The sequence below is a fragment of the Eptesicus fuscus genome, chromosome 3, assembly GCF_027574615.1.
Source record: "Eptesicus fuscus isolate TK198812 chromosome 3, DD_ASM_mEF_20220401, whole genome shotgun sequence".
In the NCBI taxonomy this organism is placed as follows: Eukaryota; Metazoa; Chordata; class Mammalia; order Chiroptera; family Vespertilionidae; genus Eptesicus; species Eptesicus fuscus.
The window spans coordinates 106,045,010-106,065,183 of NC_072475.1; the positions used below are offsets into that span (position 1 = coordinate 106,045,010).

Here is a 20,174-nt window from a genome sequence, read left to right on the forward strand (position 1 = left end):
CCTACAGAATTCCTAAACTTATGAAGAAGTTTAATGGGCAGCAAATTGATTGGGATGGAAGGACTAGCTAATAAATAGTGCTGGTTAACTTGCTTAGAAATTCTCTGGATAAATAAAAGTTGAGCATTAACAGAAAAAACATTCATTCTTATCTTAGTTCTTTTAGAAATTAGGACTGCTTTATTGCAAGGAACTGAAATTGATAGTTATAACATTTTCTCCCAGATAGGGAATTAAAGCAGAGTAATAATAAAAACAAGGCTTGATGGAAGTACTAGCACCCTATTGTTGGTGAGAATTTAAAGCTCACAGCATTCACAGTCCTTTTCAGAATCAGGGCTCATCAGCAGTGGACATGGAGAGCTGAGATCTTGAGGTGAGACAACCACTTAGGGAAGGATAGATGGGCTAGGAAGATCCCACCTGTAGATATCTAGCTTCTAATAAGTCCTGCTAGTAGGGATCCTGGGGTAGGCAAGTCAGTCTGCAACTGAGAATTGGTAAGACTGAGAAAGGCAGAAGGTAATCCTTAGTGAGATCCAGCAGGGACCTGGTAGTTGAACCACAGTATAGCATCAAGGGAGTAAATGAATAGATGAATAAATGACATAAGAAATAGAAAACTAGACATAAAGGACAGGAACATGGGCATAGGAGCCAGATTATCCAGGTCCAATTCCTGGTTCCACTGCTTACTGGGTATGTAAAACTTGAGCAAATTACTTAATCTCATAATACCTCAGTTTCCCCAGCTGTCAAATGGAAGTAATAATACAACCTATCATTCAAGGCTATTGTGAATTTTAAATTATCTTATTCATGTAAAGTACTTAGAACAAAGCCAGAACATATAATAAGCACTCAATGAATATTAGCTGCTCATATTCAATATATTATTACTATTCTCATTATTATTAGTCTTGGTTATCAGTAGGAATAGAAAATGAAAGGTACCATGAAATAAGTTTGGGTTGTGGTAAACCAATGTTGAATAAAAGCCAAAGTTGTGATAAATAAGATAGAAACTGCGAGCAGGGCAGCCTGTTGGTGGAGAAAGTAAGAAGATATACAAAGAGACAGAGAGAGCAGAGATTCTGGGGCCTTGGTCCCTAATGCACACCATTTCCAGTCATTATCTTAGTATAATAAACCCATTTTCTTGAGATCCTCCTTGCAACCCAAGAGCATAACTAAAACAGAGCTCACAGGCTGGATGATATATGATGCTTGGACTCAGAGAGGTCTCTGTTAGTGTTTGCAAACTAGCAATTCCAAAGTAGGAATGTATGCTCAATGGTATTATGGCCACCAGTTGAGCAGTACTTGAACCTCCTTGGCGAAGTGAGAGAATGGTGTAGTCAAGGAGGGCTTCCTGGAGAAGATGATGCCAATGTTGCATCATAAACTACTGGTAGGAGGGGGTGGGGAAGGAATCAGAGGAATTCAGACAGAAGTGCAGCAAAAGAAGAAGGCCCAGAGCCAGAAATAGCCTGGTGTGTATCCAGAAGGGCAGACCAGCCTGCTGGGCTGCTAAGTGTAAGGAGGGCAGCACATGCCCAGAATGGATTTGAGGAGTGAGTGGAACGTCACTCAACAAATACTCACTGAACATTCCCCATGAGCAGGCACCACTGAGAAAGCAGGCCGAGAGCTGTGAGTGAGAGTGGCAAGGCTCCCACCCTCTGGGGGCCTGTATTGCCATGGGGAAAGCAAGTACCGTCAAGTTAACAGAAAAATAGCAAATTTTAAACAGAAATAAGAACTATGAGGTAAAAGAAAGCAGGATATAAGGATGTGGGAAAGTGGGGAAGGCTATTTTTACACAGCCAAAGGAGATGACATTTGAGCAGAGACCTGGATAAAGGGAGGAGGAACTTTCTTGGGAGCTTCTCAGAGTAGATTCAGGAGAGAGATTATCTTGGCATGAAACAGGGCAGAGCTGGTTTAGATGAAGATGAAGAAACAGTTCTTTAACATTTCTGAGATAAATTAGTCAGGCCTCAGTGACTGTATAGATGCAGAGCATGAGATGCACCCAGCTAACATGGCTCAGTGGTTGAGTGTTGACCTATGAACCAGGAGGTCACGGTTTGGTTCCTGGTCAGGGCACGTGCCTGGGTTGTGAGCTCAATCCCCAATGCGGGGCATGCAGGAGGCAGCCGGTCAATGATTCTCTCTCATCATTGATGTTTCTTTCTCTCCCTCTCCCTTCCTCTCTGATATCAATTTTTTAAAAAGAAAAGAAAAAGAGATGGATGAAGAACAACTCTGAGATGAATGCAGGAGGAAAAGCAGGTTGGGATAAAAGCTAACAAGTTGTCTTCTAGAACAACGTGAAGGTAGTGTGGTCCCTTGTATGGCAGCATCCCCAGCAAGGGGATCTGGAGCTGCAGCAGAGGCTGTGCTGGAGATGTGGACTGGAGAGGGAGTGACACATGGGTGGTCAATGAAGCCATCAGCATCACTGAGATTGTCTGTTAGTCAACCAACAAGTATTTAGTGAGCACTTACCAAGTGCGACAAGTCCTGAAGGAGCTTTCTGTCTAATGGGGGCATGAAAAAAAAATCTTTACACAAGTAAAATTATTTCAAGTACTGATGGCAGGGGATATGAATAAGTAAAATAAGGTCATGGGATAAAGAGTATTAGAGGGGAGGGGCAGTGGTGGCAGAGACCGAGTTAGCTATGGTTCTGAGAAGGTCCTCTGTGAGGACATGATGCTTCAATTGGAAACTGAGTAAGAAGGATACTCTCCTGTGAAAATCTGGATAAAGACCCTGTGAAGCAAAATAAGTTATAATTTTTTTAGTTACTGAGATGGGAGTGGAATTGGTATGTCTCAAGGACAGGTGAAAGGTCAGAGTGCCCTGGACAGAGTAAGTGAGGCAGGCTGGATGGAGGAAGATGGCAGAGGTCAGGGTAGGCCATGTTGGGTTTTATCCTGAGAGATGTGTAGAGTGAGTAGATCCAAAGGCTGAGGAAAGATTCCTGGAGAACACCTGCCCAAGGAGCAAAGGGAATGTGGTGTCACAGCATCAAGAGAGGGTCATCTATTGAGGAGCAAGTGATAAATCCTCCAGGAGCAATGAACTTTCATAACACAGAATGGCTCCTGTTTTGTGAAGCACAGAACAAAAAGATCCTTCAGCTCCACCCACAGCCCACTCACAAGCTGAAGGCCCAAGAAGGAGCCCATTTGTCCTGTCATGTTTTGTTTAGTTTCCTCTTCCAACAAAATAGCTTTAGTTTTACATGGTGAGATGTGCGGGGGCCTGATGCGGCAGGGGCCAGACATGGTGGGGATCTCCCTTTTCCGCGTCCCGCGCAGAAAGAGAGATGAACGAACTGGTTCTAAATGGAGGCGGCCAGGGATTGAGAAATAATAGAAATAAAGAAAGAAGAGACAGAGATAGGTTTAAAGCTGGGAGCTGGGTGGGACGCCACCATTCTCTCTGAATGGAGAGACAGGAAGACGATGATGACCCGAGCCACGCAGCACGTTTATTTTTGTAGGCCTAGATTTACATATCTAGTCCCGCCCCTGCCAACACCTGGGCTGCTGTGAAGTCAGAACTGATTAACATGTCCAGCCTTATTGGGGAAGCATGTTCCCAGGGCGTGACTCTGCCTACGCCCTGAGTTCAGCTGATGATAATTAAGGAAAATTGCTCATGTGCCTTCCCAGGCGCCCTCTACAGAGATGTACATCATCATGGAATCAGTTTCCACAGCACTGTTTTCAGATAGCTGCAAAAAATACTTCAGCATCATATGCAATCACAGTGCAGGCCTCAGCTAAGAATAACATCTCTGTCAACTTACTCCAAGGTTACTTTTGCATCTAGTCCATGCCTCTGTGGGGGAAGCTATCTTTAGAAGTTTTATGGATTGCCAAGCCACATGATGGACTGGACTGTAAACTGCCTCTCTTGATCCACAGGCACAACGCTTCGCTTGGACGTCTGGGATGGATGGAAGGAATTTCTGATGGGTTGTCTCCTCGGACAAAAACTTAAAGTCCAACGCTATTTATCAAATGAAAAACCGGTACTTAAGTACGGAGATAAAGCAAATGCTAAATGAAGTAATTTTTTAAAGTAACCCTAAATTTCCATAGGACCTTGAGCCTACAATTCACTCCATGGCTGGTGTGCTGCTCCATGCCAGTCCCACTTAGCATGTCTCAACCAGACCCCATTATGGAGAGATTTGTAGAATGAGGCAGCAGGGATGCCACCAGGGCTAACAGCCTTTGGGGAAGGATTGCACTTTGGGTACACATTCCTCAAGAAACACTATTTAAATGGGTGACCAGTTTGGGTTGGGTATCAGACTTTTAACATCTCTTTTTAAAGCCATCAGAATAAGTATCTTGTCACTCTCACATTCAATTATTCTTTAAAAAATACAACACATTTGCTAATTGATTGGCTGAAACATTGGCTGCCTCTTCCTAAGCTCCCATGTAATTTTTCAAGCTGTATTTAATACAACATTCATACTTTTGTAGTACATGAAGTGGAGCGTGTGTGGCCTGGCCGTGGAGGTGGGTAGGCTCAGAAAAGTTAATGTATCTCTTCAGCTTCCCAAACGCTACATTACCCTTTTGTTTTCAATTCAGTGGTATTGTAGTACTTTAGAACAGTGCCCTCTTGTGGGTGATTTAATTATACTGTACAGAAGCCCACATACCCACCAGGAGCTCCAAGGTCTCTGTGAGGTGACAGATTGGAAAGCCACCATTTGCAATTTTACAAAATATCCAACTATTTTACATTAATTTTTCATGCTCTAAATCCAAAGAAATAGTTGTGCTACATTGTTACACATAGTGCATATTTACTCAGTACTTTGTAGCAGACACTGTGTTATATTTATTACCTAACTTTATACTTAACAATTTTATGAGGTAGATACTATTTTATCTTGTTTTATAGAAGAGGAAATCTATAAAAAATGTGCCCATTTTCACACAGCTAGCAAGGACATGACTGGTTGTTGGATCCTGACAATTAAAATCTAGTGCTCATGTGCTTAACCATCTCCATTTGACTTAATCCTATCTAATAAAAGAGTAATACGCAAATTAACGATCACTCCAAGACACAAGATGGCAGCCCCCATGTGGTCAAAGATGGCTGCCCCTATGCGGACACAAGATGGCCACCACAAGATGGCCTGCACGGGAGGGCAGTTGTGGGCAGTTAGGGGTGGCCAGGCCAGCAGAGGAGGGCAGTTGGGGGTGACCAGGCCAGCAGAGGAGGGCAGTTGGGGGAGACCAGGCCAGCAAGGGAGGGCAGTTGGGAGTGACCAGACCAGCAGGGGAGGGCAGTTGAGGGGGACCAGGCCTGCAGGGGAGGGCAGTTGGGGGAGACCAGGCCAGCAAGGGAGGGCAGTTGGGAGTGACCAGACCAGCAGGGGAGGGCAGTTGAGGGGGACCAGGCCTGCAGGGGAGAGCAGTTTGGGGAAACCAGGCCTGCAGGAGAGGGCAGTTGGGGACAACCAGGCCTGCAGGGGAGGGCAGTTGTGGGCGATCAGGCAAGCAGGGAGGGAGTTGGGGGTGATCAGGCTGGCAGAGGAGGGCAGTTGGGGGAGACCAGGTCAGCAGGGGAGGGCAGTTGGGGGGGACCAGACCTGCAGGGGAGGGCAGTTTGTGGAAACCAGGCCTGCAGAGGAGGGCAGTTGGGAGAAACCAGGCCAGCAGGAGAGGGCAGTTGGGGACAACCAGGCCTGCAGGGAGGGCAGTTGTGGGTGATCAGGCCTGCAGGGAGGGCAATTAGGGGTGACTGGGCCAGCAGAGGAGGGCAGTTGGGGGAGAACAGATCTGCAGGGGAGGGCAGTTGTGGGTAATCAGGCCAGCAGGGAGGGCAGTTAGGGGTGACTGGGCCAGCAGAGGAGGGCAGTTGGGGGGGGACCAGCCCTGCAGGAGACGACAGTTGGAGGGGGGGACCCAAGCCTGCAGGAGAGGGCAGTTGAGGGGGACCAGGCCTACAGGGGAGGGCAGTTGGGCAGGGCCAGGCCTGCAGGGGAGGACAGTTAGGTGTGACCAGACTGGCAGGGGAGGGCAGTTAGGGGCAATTGGGCTGGCCAGGGAGAAGTTAGGTGTCGATCAGGCTGGCAGGGGAGTGGTTAGGGGGTGATCAGGCTGGCAGGCAGAAGCGGTTAGGAAATCAGGCAGAGGCAGGTGAGCAGTTGGGAGCCAGCAGTCCTGGATTGTGAGAGGGATGTCTGACTGCCCATTTAGGCCCGATCCCACCAGGATCTGGCCTAAACGGGCAGTCGGACATCCTTCAGGGGGTCCCAGATTGGAGAGGGTGCAGGCTGGGCTGAGGGACACACACACCCCCTCCCTGTGCACGAATTTCATGCACTGGGCCTCTAGTATTTAAATAAAATGTAAGAGCTTGGTGACTATAAATGATCACATTGAAAAGCTCCTTTTATTTCTCTACCCAATTACCAAATATCTATTGAGCATTTGCTATGTATTGGTATTATGCTAGATCCTGTGAATATAGCAATTCACAAGACATGGTCCATTCTCTCAGCAAGCTTACAGTCCAGTAAGGGAAAGAGAAAACCAGTAACCAATTCCTGAAGAAGCAGAACTGCAAAATGTTTGAGATTACCAAATGCAGTGCCCATCTGCTAGGTCCAAAGCCCCACTCCCTCAGTGTTCAGGTGTGTAAACTTGGGCAAGTTACTCCATCATCCCGTACCTCAGTGTCCGCTTGTGTAACATGGAGATGATAATAATACCTATCTCACAGAACTGTTTTAGAGATTAAGGAATTAGAGAGCTCTCTGGCAGGTGGCAAGCAGGATACAAATGTTAAATACTGTTGTTAGTCAATGTGAAAAGTGTTATGACATGGGCACCATGCAAGATGATATGGGAATGCATAATATGACGAATTAACAGACTCAGGGTATCATCTTGAGAAAGAGAATTGAAATTGAGGCCTGAAAAGTTGGTACTCAGATAAATGATAGGGAGAAAAGAAACACATGTTCCAAAGCAGATGGAACCACATGTACAAAGATTAGGGCAAGAGAATAGATGTTCAAGGTACTGAAAGAAGTTTCACATGATAGGTCAGAGTGAGAGGGAGCTAATGGCCCGAGGCTCAAAAGCTATGAAGAGGCCAGTTCACACAGGACCCACAGAAATGTAAAGGAAGTGTTCTGAAGGTAGAGAAAGGCATTTTAGAAGGCTGGCTGGCTTCAGTGTGGGGAATAGAGGAAGGCAGGAAGACAGGGAGACAGTCAAGAGATTATTATTGTTTAGGACTAAGAGGACAGACTCTGAAAAGATACATTTAGGAGGCAGGATCAATTAACCTTGGTAACAAGAGTGCTTCCAGTTCCCACAACGTGGGTGATAAAGATGAAAACAGAGGCCAGTTAGTCCATCCAGGAGAGGCTTTGCTCCCAAATCAAGAACACTGATCAAGTTCAGAGATGCTGATGTGCATTAATGAATTTCAAAAGAAATTGATGTGTGAACCAAAGTGCCAGCATATTAACCTGTGCTGTGCCAGCACAGCCAAGGGTTTGGTGAGCCTGAGGAGGGCGGTGGTGAAGGATTGAAGAAAAGACAGACAAAGAGAATAAGCTGGGTCTAGGTGGATCTCCTGTGCCTGGATGAGGCCACAGAACAGATTCAGACGGCAAGCTGAGGCTTTATTTTATAGTCAGAGATAAACAAGTTTGTGGTCAACATAGTTACAGTGTTCTTGCGAGTTTCACTTGTTTTGGCAGCACTTGCTGCACCTCCCACAGACCATTAGCTACCCAGATAGGATCTAGGGGGCATCATAAGGTCAAGCTTAATTATGCTAAGAAGGCTGTGCCCTCTAAGCTGGGACTTGTTTGTGGCTCTGCCACAGGTCAATCTGAGGCTTAACCCTATAGCCGCTCCCTACATTAACCTATAACTCTAATTAGTTATAATCTAACTGCCAGAGGCTTCTAGAGACTCATATGTTCTGGGCAAGCCACTTACCTCATACAAGAAAATTATATGGGAAGTCACATACCACATCCAAAGGTGATGTGAGGAGCATGCAATCAGACATTGCAGAGTTAGTTACACATCATGTATTTTGGATGGTATCAGGCTAGCTTGTCTCCATCTCTACAGAGGGGTCAGATAGCTTTGCCCAAATGTATCCTGGACAATACCTCGGGGGACCCTGTCTCGGTTTCCCTCCCTAATTCTTCTTTCTCTGAACAGCCTTCCCCGATCTTTTAGCTTATGCCTTATGGAGTGTTGGAAGGACAGTGAAAAGGCCAGTGTAGCTCCAGTTCAGTGAAATAGAAGGGGACTGGTACAAAGTGGGGCAGGAGAAAGGAGCAGGGGCCACATGATGAAGGGCCTTAGGTGAGGAGTTAGAACTTCAATTGTTGGAACAGAGGACAGCCACCAATCTATAATAATGAAAGCATAATATGCTAATTAGACTGGACATCCTTCCAGACAAAGCCAGGGCTGTGAGGGAAGCCTGGGTCCCGGGTGCCAGAGGGAAGCCGGTGCTGGCAGCTGGGGAAGGAAGGTCTATTTGCACGAATTTCATGCATCGAGCCTCTATTTAAGGAATAAAATGTTCATTGAGTACAGGGTGAGGCAAAGCCTAGAGAGGGGTAAATGGAGGTGGGAGAGGAGATGATGGTACTGGGGATGGTGTAGGTAGGGGCCATCTAGTGGTGATCAGATAGCAATAGTGTCTCAGAAGCCAAAAAATAAGGAATGATAGAAAAGAGAGAACAAGCATACACAACTTTCAAATTTCTAAAATGTGTTGAATTTCTTCCGGTACTTTCCCAGTTGATATAAAGCTTTGTATTCTTCCTGAGCATTTAATTTTCATAAAAAGAAAGCTTCTTCAAGGAAAGTGGTTTGAACTATGTACATGTGCGTAGTAGGATAATGTGTATAAGCAGAAATTCTAGTTTAACTTGTATGTTACTGTATACCTTTTCTGAAAATTGTTTGGGTATAAGTTAGGAAGAAACAAACATTTAACTAGAATGTTTCATGGGTATTTAGTGTAATTACATCTGTCTGTTTTCTGACTTACTAAACACCCCACTCCTACTTGTTTCACTCATTCAGGTATCAGAAAAGGGTGGCCCTGTACATTGCCGCCTTTTATGGCTACATTGAGCTCACTGAATGGGCCCTGAAGCAGGGTGTGCGGCCCAACGAGGCAGTTGGCGTCCACCCCTACCGAGCATGGTGCCACGAAGCTCTGCATGCAGATGTCTCTAAATGTCCCATTCATGCAGCTGCAGAAGCGGGCCAGCTGTTGATTCTGAAGGCCTTTGTCAACTACAGTGTGCTGTGCCTGGAATGCAAAAATGCAGCGGGTCAAATTCCCCTGACCATCGCATCCAAACACAAGCATAAAGACTGTGTATTATATTTACTTAGTAAAATGTGGTCCACAGTTTCTTTTCTGAAGATTTCAGTCCCCATGAGGATCTATATTAAAATAAAACAGTGGGTCCTCAGAGCTCAGAGTCACAATCTTTACAAAAACCAGCTTTGTGGAGCGAGGGTCTTTGGGGCGAAAATTGGAGACCCTGTGATGGTGGATGGTTTCACCAAACCAAAAATGACCTCAAAGAGCTGGCACAAAGCTGGGAACGAAGACTCACAGAACACTGTGTGCCAGCTACCACCTCTCAGGGAACAGATTACAAGCAGGAAACCCATCAATCCTTTGGCAATTTCACAGCAGGACACAAGAGAACAAACCCTCAAATGTCCTCAGCTGGTAGATACAAATACATTTTCTGAATTACAAAGACATCGACAACAAAATCGGAAAAATATGATTGCCACAGTTAGGAAAAAAGAAAAGCTCATAAAAAATACATATCTCCCCCCAATTTCCCTCCCTCCAGTTTCAAGCGTGGGCCATTCACACCCGTCTTTTTATTATGCAACATCCCGTACTGACTTAATAATCAGATCCTCCTTCAAATCCTTCTCTGAGCACAGTGGGAGAACTCCAAGGGAAAACGCCATCTACTGCTTAGCTGTGGCCAGGTAATGTTTCGTCTTTAAAAATACAAGGGTAAACTTTTAATAGGGCAGGGCTAGGGGCAGGGATTGGTCTATGAAGTCTTATCATGCCATAGAGTTTATGCAGGATGTTCCAATGCACCTGGCTTCAGGGACCTCACCTTAGCCTCATGTCTAGGACAAAACCAACGGATTTTATTGACCAGTCCAATCTGTGTAGTGCTTTACTCCATAAGCTTTCAGGAAGAAAAGAGACACAGTTAAAAGAGTTGTTTCAGCCTGGTCAGTGTGGTTCAGTAGTTGAGCATTGACCTATGAACCAAGAAGTCGCTGGTTCATTTCCCGGTCGGAGCACATGCCTGGGTCACAGGCTGCATCCCTAGTCAGGGTATGTGTGGGAAGCAACTGATCAATGTTTCTCTCTCACTCTCTCCAGTCCTCTCTCTAAAATCAATTTTAAAAACTAATAAGAAATGTTCATTATAATTAAATGGAGAAGAGGAAACTAAAATGTGGGAGGGAGACATCAAAAGTGTATTGGAAGATTGGTTGGTAATGATGAAAGTGAAAGGAAAAAAAGAAACAATTTAATGACCAACCAAACCACAAAGACTTCAGTTGACTTACTGGGCAACTGAAGGTGGGGGGAGATCTATATTGGATAGGATGATAGAATTGGCATTTATGTTTAAGGTAAGTTTTTAAAAGTTATGCATTATCATATTTAAAGACATAACTAAGTGTAGCTGAATGAATTTTTCAGGCACATTCATTTCATAAGATAAAATTTTTATATATTGTTATCAGATTTCACTGAAAACACAACTCTGACCAAGTCTCAAGTCCCATTTATTTGTTACTAGGGGCCCAGAGCAAAAATTTGTGCACCTTGAAAGGAACAGTGGGGCGTGAGGCTGTGGTGGGCACAGGGGTGGGTCTTGGCCCATCCTCCACACCCCTGCCCAGCCCCTCCTGCCATAGCTCCTGGTCCCCTGTCTGCCAGCAGTCCCGCTGCCACTGCTCCCATGCACTGATGGCACCGGCCCCACTCGCACCTTCTGATGGTGCGGAGTGATTTGGGACCAGTGCCAGCAGCGGGTGCGAGCAGCGGCTGCTGCCCCAATTGCCCCTCAGGAGCAGGGGGAGGTGGAGAAGCCCCCAGGGGCGATAGGCACCGGCAGCCACCGCTGGCATCCGCTGATAGCACCGAGTGATCAGGGCTGGCGCTGGGCACCGGCAGTGGGTGCAAGCAGCAGCTTCAGCTGGGTGCAAGCGCTGGGTGGGACTGTGGCACACGGGAGTAAAGAATTTTCAGTAACCATCAGAGGCTTGCCCCGATGACAGCAACCAGTGCCCTGCCTTGGTCTGGTGCCCCTGCTCACCTGCTTCACCATCCCACCACAGCCGATGCTGTCATTTTCCACACTCTGCCTCCTGCTACTGACACCCACCATGTTCCATGCACGCCCCCTGGTGGTCAGCACACGTCATAGTTACCGGTTGTTCGGTTGTTCTGCTGTTTGGTCTATTTGCATATTAGGGTCATATATATATATATATAGATGAGGTGTTATTGGGTGCCAGTACTATAGCAGAAATACAGATTTGTGAGTGGCTTTTTTCCTTACTGAATTTATGAGAAGGAAAGAAAAAACAAGGCTAAATTGTTTTAGTTGCCCTTCTGTATTGGTCTTTATTTCAGCTCTATTTTATTTTAGTGAAGTTATTGCCACCTAGTGGTGAGAGTGATCTGGGTTATAACATGGACACAACTCAGGACAATGAAGTTGATAGTACAGTAAAAGAAGAAACTGCTTAATATCTTCAATCCTTGTAATTTGTGAGTTGTCTCTGACTAGAATGTAAAAAAAGAGATCATCTAAAAGTCTAGAAAAAGACTAGCAAATTATTAATTAAAAATTATATAGCCCATCTTAAAATCAGGCTGTAAACATAAGAAAGGAAATACTGGCTAGTTTTATCAACAGATGCATGCTAAAAATGAGTTAATTGTTCAAGTATCCAATAAGTGATTACTATGGCCCAGTGCAATGCTATGCAGGATGGGAATGTGCAACCACATCTGTGTTTAAGGTAGGCATGTGTGTGCTTTGGGGGGAAGAAAGGCTACTCTGTTGTTTGTAGTGCTTTCTTGGGGAGGAAATGGGTTGTGAAATATATAGCAAAATGCATAAGAAGTGTTAATCCCACACATATGGATCATTTTGCATACATACATGTAATTGTCACTCATATCAGTTGCAAAATATTTCCAGCACCCAAAAAAGTTCCCTTATGCCTCTTGCCAGTCAATAACTCCTCCCAGATATGACCATTATCCTGATCTCTAGTGATAAGATTACTTCTGCCTGTTCTTGAATTTCATAAAGGGCATCATGTGGTATCTGCCTTCTATGTGTGGCTTGTTTTGCTCAACATATTGCCTCTGAGATTCACCCATGTTTTTTCACATATTGATATTTTTTTTACTTCTATATAGTATTCCTTTTCTGTGTAGTATTCCATACCTTTAGTTATCTGTTCTCATATTGATGGGCATTTGGGTTGTTTCTTATCTGGTGCTATTTTGAATAAAACTCTATAGTTACTTGTGTATATGATATTTTGTGGACATTTGCATTCATTGCACTTGACTATATACCTAGAAATGGAATTACTAGGTCACAGGGTAAGTTTAAATTTATTTTTAGTAAACACTTCCAAACAGTTTCCAAAAGAAGTTGTACTAGCATGCTGTTTTTGTAGGTATCCTAATATATAAAAACCCAGGGTCCGTAACAACTGACTGAAGGCTTGAACGAACACTGGAAGTCAATCCTGCAGTCAGTGCTGGGTTGCCGTGGCGACCCAGCACTGACTGCTGCCGGTGCGGGCACAGCGACCCAGCACTGACTGCCGAGGGGGCTGCAGATCAGGCCCAGAAAGAGGTCCGGAGAGAGAGGCAGGGTCTGATCTGCAGCCTCCATGCCAGCTATTGATCAGCCGTTGCCTCTCTCTTTCTCTCCTGGCTTCACCAGCAGCTATGCCTCTGTTTCTCCCTGGGCCTCTGTGGGGGCTGCTGATCAGCCCCGCCTCTCTGATCAGGCCCAGAGATAGGACCGGAGATGCTGACTGGCATAGAAACCAACCAATCAGAACCAGATCTGGGTGAACTGTGAGGAGCCAATGGCTGCCTAGGAGGCAGAGCGTTTGATGCTGACTGGCACAGAAACCGACCAATCAGAACCAAATTGGCCAGCAGGGGAGGGCAGTTGGGAGCAAGATCAAGCAGGTATGGAGGGCAGTTGGGGGCGAGATCAGGCAGGCAGAGGCAGTTAGCAGTGATCAGGCCGGCAGGTGAGAGCAGTTTGGGGTGAGATCAGGCCATCAGGGGAGGGCAGTTGGAGGTCAGATCAGGCCAGCAGGGGAAGGCAGTTGGGGGCAACCAGGCTGACAGGGGAGGGTAGTTTGGGGCGAGATCAGACTGGAGGCAGGCAAGCAGAGGCAGTTAGGGGCAATCAGGCAGGCAGAGAGGTTAGGGGCAATCAGGCAGGCAGGCAGAGGCAGTTAGGAGCAGGCAGGCAGGCAGGCAGGTGAGCGGTTAGAAGCCAGCGGTCCCAGATTGCAAGAGGGATGTCTGACTGTCAGTTTAGGCAGTCGGACATCCCCCAAGGTGTCCCCGATTGGAGAGGGTGCAGGGTGGGCTGAGGGAACCCCCCCCCATGCACGAATTTCATGCACCAGGCCACTAGTTTATAATAATAAAAGGGTAACATGCTAATTAGACTGGACGTCCTTCTGGACGTCCTTCCAGATGAAGCCGGGGCTGTGAGGGAAGCCCAAGTCCCAAGTGCCAGAGGGAAGCCAGTGCCGGCAGCCGGGGAGAAGAAGGCCTACTCTTGCATGAAATTTGTGCATCAGGCCTCTAGCATCTTATAAAATTGTAGTTATCAGGGAAAACAACTTCAAGGTTGAGATAGGAATTTCTGGGGAAAACATTGCATTCACTATTATTCTTTAGCGAATAAGGGAGGCATGGAAGGAGGGATGGTTAGTTTGATTTTGTACAGTGCTTCCAGCAAATCTTTCCAACTTTACTGTTTCTTTTTCCCCAGTATTTGCACTTCCCTCTATTTGCACTCTCTACTTCCTTTCCATCTGTTTTCTCTTTCCATCGCATCTTTCCCTGGGGGAGAACCTGTAGTTTTCATGCCCCTTGTCAGGGTAGGGCCAGAGCCCTGCTAAGCTCTGGTGCTCTGAGTATCTCTGAGTGTCTGTGAGTCCATGTATTCTTCTAAATTCTCCTTAGTCCAAGTTCCTCTTTTATCCTCTGCTCACTAGTAACAGATGTTGGGTCTGAGCCCCTCTGCCTGGGGATGGACCTCCTAGGATGCCAGGTCTTAGACGGAGAAGCCATGAGAGGTTGTGGGTATACAAGAAAGAACTGAAGCCAGTGGCCATGTAGCCATCAGACAAGAACAGTCCTCACAGCAAAGTCCATACAGGCAGGCAGCTGGACACTGGCTGGTGAACATAGATCTTTCCCATAAAGCAGCATCAGTCTCTGCACCCACAGCTATTATCTGAGCAGCCACACACTGCCTCCTAGACTCACCGCCTCACATCGTAGTGGTATCTGAGCTCTCAGGTTCAGAAGCTTCTCCTGTCTCTCCTGCCCAGCTGCTCTCTCTAGCAGACTTCTTCACACACTCCATCCTAGCTGCTCTCTCTCCATACTCCAGCAGACTTCTCACTCCCGCCTCAGCCGACTAGACTGGTCAGTAACCTACTTTTATACCACTTAGACAAAGAAGGATTTGTGCCAATAGTTACACCAATCATATTGGCTACTGAAGGGCACAGTGTACCGTGTCTTTGCACCCACTCAAGCTATCTTGGCCTGATTAGGATTCCCAGGTTCAGAGTCCTTGAACATCCCATTTAGGTACATACCCAGAGCAGCCTTTGGCCATTCTGGTGTATTGATAACAAGGCCTCTGTGCTCCCACCGGCCTTGACTATCTGGGGACCTGGCATGGTTCCCACACACCTGCACAGCTCTTTTTCTCTGGTGTATGCCCCTCATAAGAGTCATGAAAGCACCTATGTCTACTTGAAACTGCCAGTCAATCAGGGAGAGGTGGACATAGTTATGCTACCCTTTCCTCCTTGAACTTGGACTCCTATGCTGAAAAGAAACAGATTCAGTGAGGTTGTTGGGCTGATGGCCCAATTAGTGATTATTAACTACTAGAGGCCCGATGCATGAAATTCGTGCAAGGGGCTCAGCCCTTGCAGCCACAGTGGCTTGCTTCGAACTTTGCAGCCCCGGCTTTGTCTGGAAGGTCGTCCAGAAGGATGTCTGGTCTAATGAGCATATTATGCTTTTATTATTATAGATTATTCACTCAACAAACATTTATTGAGCTGGTGATATAGTAATAGGGTGATTTTCCTAGTTTTATCACTGAAAGTCCTGCTTTCTGGGAAATCCCTCAGTTCTTGGCACACCAGGGCAGTTGTTCATCCTATACAATCAAGAGCAAACACAGATATGGTCCTGTACGGTGAAGCAAACTGCTTAGTCTGGTGTGGTGGGCATTATCACACAAGCTGAGGAAAGTGCTATAAAGGGGAGGAACTTGAAGCAAGAGGTTCTATAGAAGCCTGACATGGACCTTGATCTCCCTAAGAAAATGTCTGAGCTGAATTCTGAAGGATGAGTGGGGGTTAACCAGGTGAAGAAAGAGTGGAGAGAGAATGATCCAGGTAGAAGAAATGGCTTGTTCAAAAGCCTTGTGGCTGGAGCTCATGGAGCATTTGTGAAATAGAAAGATATACTAAACTCTAGCTAGAGCAAAGAGAGAGAAGAGAGGTATGAGACAAACATGGAGAGGCAGGCTGGGGTCCCTATGAAAGGCTGGGCAGTTTTAGCCTTAAAACAATGAGGGAAAAGTTTGACCTGATCAGCTTCACACTTTTTAAAGACCACTTGGCTACCATGCAGGAGAACTAGAAAGGATTCTGAAGTCCAGATAGGAGGCAATACAGGGGTCCTGGGGAGAGACAGTGAGTGCACTACATGAGTGACATGAGTAATGGAAAGTAGATACATTTAAGACAGATGTAAGAAAGAAATTGATAGGACTTGGTGGTAGATTGCATACGATAATAAATGAAGGCCAGGGTGGATGGATTACTCTTGTCTTTTGAGCTAATAGAAGCAAGAGTGAGGTCTGGGTACACAGACACACCCAGACACTGCTTCAACAGCATGGCCCACAATGCTCTGCTCCCGCCTCTAGAAAGACATGAGCAGGTATTGGAATTCCTAGTTCTTCTCTGGAGCTTACAGATATATTTTGAGTAGGTCCCAGTGTTCAGAAATCCCAAGCAAGGGCCCAGTTGGTGAAGGCAAATAATGCTACATAGCAAGGCAGCCCTATTAATGAGTGTGTGTACTGTTCTGGCCTGCCAGAGTGGCAGTGACTACATTTGCCTCTCTTGGGTAAATGCCAGAAACCCAGACAATGATGACTGGAGGACAAAATGCCAAAATTAGCCCAGTTCCACACACACAGAGCGGGGTCTGAACCTGACAAAGAGGCAGGGGCTATTAGAGAAGAAACTGACCTGAGAGGTGCCAGCCTGTACCCCTACCCTCCAGCCCTGCTTTGTTTTTATTCATAGTGCTATCACAGTCTGATATTTTAAAATTTGTATTGAATTTATTGTTGGTGACATTGGTTAACAAAATGATATGGGTTTCAGGGGTACAATTCTACAGTACAGCATCTGTATTTTGTGTTCAGCCTCCCAAGTCAAATTTCTTTACATTACACTTTATCCCCCCTTTACCTTCTTCTGCTTCACCCCACTCCCTTTCTCCTCTGGTAACTGTCTGTGTCTATCCCTCACAGTTTTCACCCAGCCCCCCAAATCCCTCCCTTCTGACAGCTGTCAGGCTAGTCTCTGTATCTATGAGCCTGTTTCTATTTTGTTTGTTCATTTGGTTCCACATAAGTGAAATCATATGGTAATATAGATTGATTCTATAGATTGCTTTGAGTAGTATAGATCGATTCTATAGATTGCTTTAGGTAGTATGTACATTTTAATGATGTCAATTCTTCCTATCCACGAACACGGTGTATGCTTCCACTTATTTGAATCTTCTTCAATTTCTTTCTTTAGTGACTTATAAGTTTCCAACTACAAAACTTTTACCTCCTTGGTTAAATTTATTCCTAAGTATTCTTTTATGCAACTGTAAATGGGATTGTCTTCTTAGTTTCCCTTTCTGATAGATCATTATTGGTGCATAAAAATGCAACTGATTTCCGGATATTTATTTTATAAACCTCACTGAATTCCTTGATCAGTTCTAGTAGTTTTTTGGTGGCCTCCTTAGGGCTCTCTATATGCAGTATCATGTCATCTGCAAATAATGACAGTTTTACTTCCTCCTTTCCAATTTGGATTCCTTTTATTTCTTCTTCTCATCTGATTGCTGTTGCTAGGACTGCCAGTACTATCCTATATAATAAAAGAGAAACATGTAAATTGACTGTACCTCCATGACGCCCACCAGCCAATCAGGAGTGAGTATGCAAATTAACCCAACAACGATGGAGGGTTAATTTGCATACACAGGTGCTGGGTGGAGAGCAGAGCAGTAGAGCCAGCGGAGAGTGGAGCGGTTTGGGGAACTTGGTTCTCCAAGCCACCAGAGGAGAGCACAGAGGAAGAGCTGGTGGCTTGGAGGACTTGGCAGAGTGGGAGGCAGTGGGACAGAGACAGAGCAGGAAGGGAAAACCAAGAGCACGGGGAGCACCAGGAATGCTGGGAATCGTAGTTCTAGTGGCAGACAGATCTCCTAGACCAGTGGTTGGCAAACTCATTAGTCAACAGAGCCAGATATCAACAGTACAATGATTGAAATTTCTTTTGAGAGCCAAATTTTTTAAACTTAAACTTCTTCTAATGCCACTTCTTCAAAATAGACTCGCCCAAGCCGTGGTATTTTGTGGAAGAGCCACACTCAAGGGGCCAAAGAGCCGCATGTGGCTCGTGAGCTGCAGTTTGCTGACTACAGTCCTAGACACTAGAGCAAAGTGTGCCTGGAGCAAGTTATTCTTGCGGTGGAGGATGGAGGGAAAGCAAAGGTGAGAGACATAAGTAAAATCAGAGTGTCTAGGAAAAATTAAAGGGAAGATATCCTAAAACTTCCAGGAAATCTCTACCAATGAAGCAAAGAAAAACAAAATGTCTCTATTATTCTGTGAGCAACAAACCAAACTGGGTTGGGGTCTCAGACAATTCGCTCATATGATTGCAAAGACAGACAGAAACTCCTGGATTGGAGAGGGTTCCCCTGAGAGCTCCCAGATTGGAGAGGGTGCAGGTAGGGCTGAGGGACCCCCCTGCCCCGCCCCATGTACGAATCTTAGTGCACTGGGCCTCTAGTGTTGAATAAGAGTGGTGAAAGCAGACATCCCTGTCTTGTTCCTGTTCTTATAGGAAATGGTTTTAGGTTTTGCCCATTGAGTATGACGCTGACTATGGATTTGTTATATATGGCCTTTATTATGTTGAGATATGATCCTTCTATTCCCACTTTGCTGAGAGTTTTTATTATAAACTAGAGGCCCTGTGCACGAAATTCATGCACAGGGGGTCCCCTCAGCCCAGCCTGCACCCTCTCCAATCCGGGACCTCTTGGAGGATGTCCAACTGCCAGTCTAGACCTGCAGTCGGACATCCCTCTCACAATCCTGGACCGCTGGCTCCTAATTGCTCACCTGCCTGCCTGCCTGGTTGCCCCTAACTGGCCCCCTCACCAGCCTGATTGCCCCTCTGCCTCTGTGTGCTGGCCTGATCGCCCCTAACTGCCCCCTGCTGCTGGCCAGGTCACCCCCAAATTCCCCCTCCCTGCCAGCCTGGTCGCTCCTAACTGTCCCCCCTCCCCACTGGCCTGGTCACCCCTAACTTCCCCCCCTGCTGGCCTGGTCACCCCCAACTTCCACCCCCACCGACCTGGCCTCATCTTACTGTCCCCCATGCCGGCCTGGTCACCCCACACAGCCTGCTTTTATTCAGTCCTTTGGTCGACCCTCACTAACCCCTCTGCCGGCCTGGTTGCCCCATGCAGCCTGCTTGTTCAGTCGTTTGGTCATCCCTCGGGCCGGCCCTGGGTGGCTGAGAAGCCAACATCTGAGGCTTGCCTGAGCCTCTGGCCAGCCCTGGGGGGCTGGGAGGCTGAGGGGACTGGTGGACTCTGGAGGCAGGTGCGTGGAGCGGCCAGGCCCGCCTGGGGGTGGGCCCGGCCATACTGTGTGCCTGCTGCACGGGCAGGGCTGAGGGGACTGGGTGCCACCATCTTGTGGCTGTGGGCGCTGCCATCTTGGAGGGAGTGGCAGTCAATTAGCATATTTCCTCCTTATTGGCTGTGGGCACCGCCATCTTTGTGAGGGCATGATGGTCAATTAGCATATTTCATCTTTATTAGATAGGATGGGTGCTCAATTTTATCAAATGCTTTTTTGCATCTATTGATATTATCATATGATTTTTATCCTTCATTTTGTTTCGGTGGTGTATCACATTTATTGATTTACAGATATTATAGCAACCTTGCATCCCCGAAATAAATTTCATTGGATCATGGTATGTGATATTTTTAGTATATTGCTGGATCTGATTTGCTAATATTTGGTTGATGATTTTAGCATCTATGTTCATCAGGGATATGGGGCTATAATTTTCTTTCTTTGTATTGTCTTTATCTGGTATTGGAATTAGGATAATGCTCACCTCGTAAAATGAGCTTTGGAGTCTTCCTCCTCTTGAATTATTTTGAATAGTTTTATAAGGTGTTAGTCCTTCTTTAAATATTTGAAAAAAAACCTTTGAAGCCTTCTGGTACAGGACTTTTGTTTCTTGGGAGTGTTGTGACTACTGCTTCATTTTCATTAGTTGCAATCAGTCTATTCATATTTTCTGATTCTTCCTGATTCAGTTTTAGAAGATTATATGCTTCTAGGAATTTATCCTCTTAGTCCAGATTGTCCAATTTGTTGGCATATAGTTGTTCCTAATGTTTTCTTACAATCTTTTGTATTTCTTTGGTGTCATTTCTTATTT

At 46.0% G+C, this 20,174-nt stretch overlaps 1 protein-coding gene across 1 annotated transcript in view; it reads left to right on the top strand.

Annotated features, from left to right (window-relative positions):
* The window catches only part of ANKUB1 (ankyrin repeat and ubiquitin domain containing 1), a 59,369-nt gene extending 49,310 nt beyond the window's left edge, over window positions 1-10,059 (top strand). The window contains exons 4-5 of the mRNA XM_028138074.2: window positions 3,942-4,056; window positions 9,117-10,059. Coding sequence (XP_027993875.2) covers window positions 3,942-4,056; window positions 9,117-10,059 — 1,058 coding nt within the window. The remainder of the gene's footprint in view (window positions 1-3,941; window positions 4,057-9,116) is intronic.
* The last annotated feature ends 10,115 nt before the right edge of the window (window positions 10,060-20,174 follow it).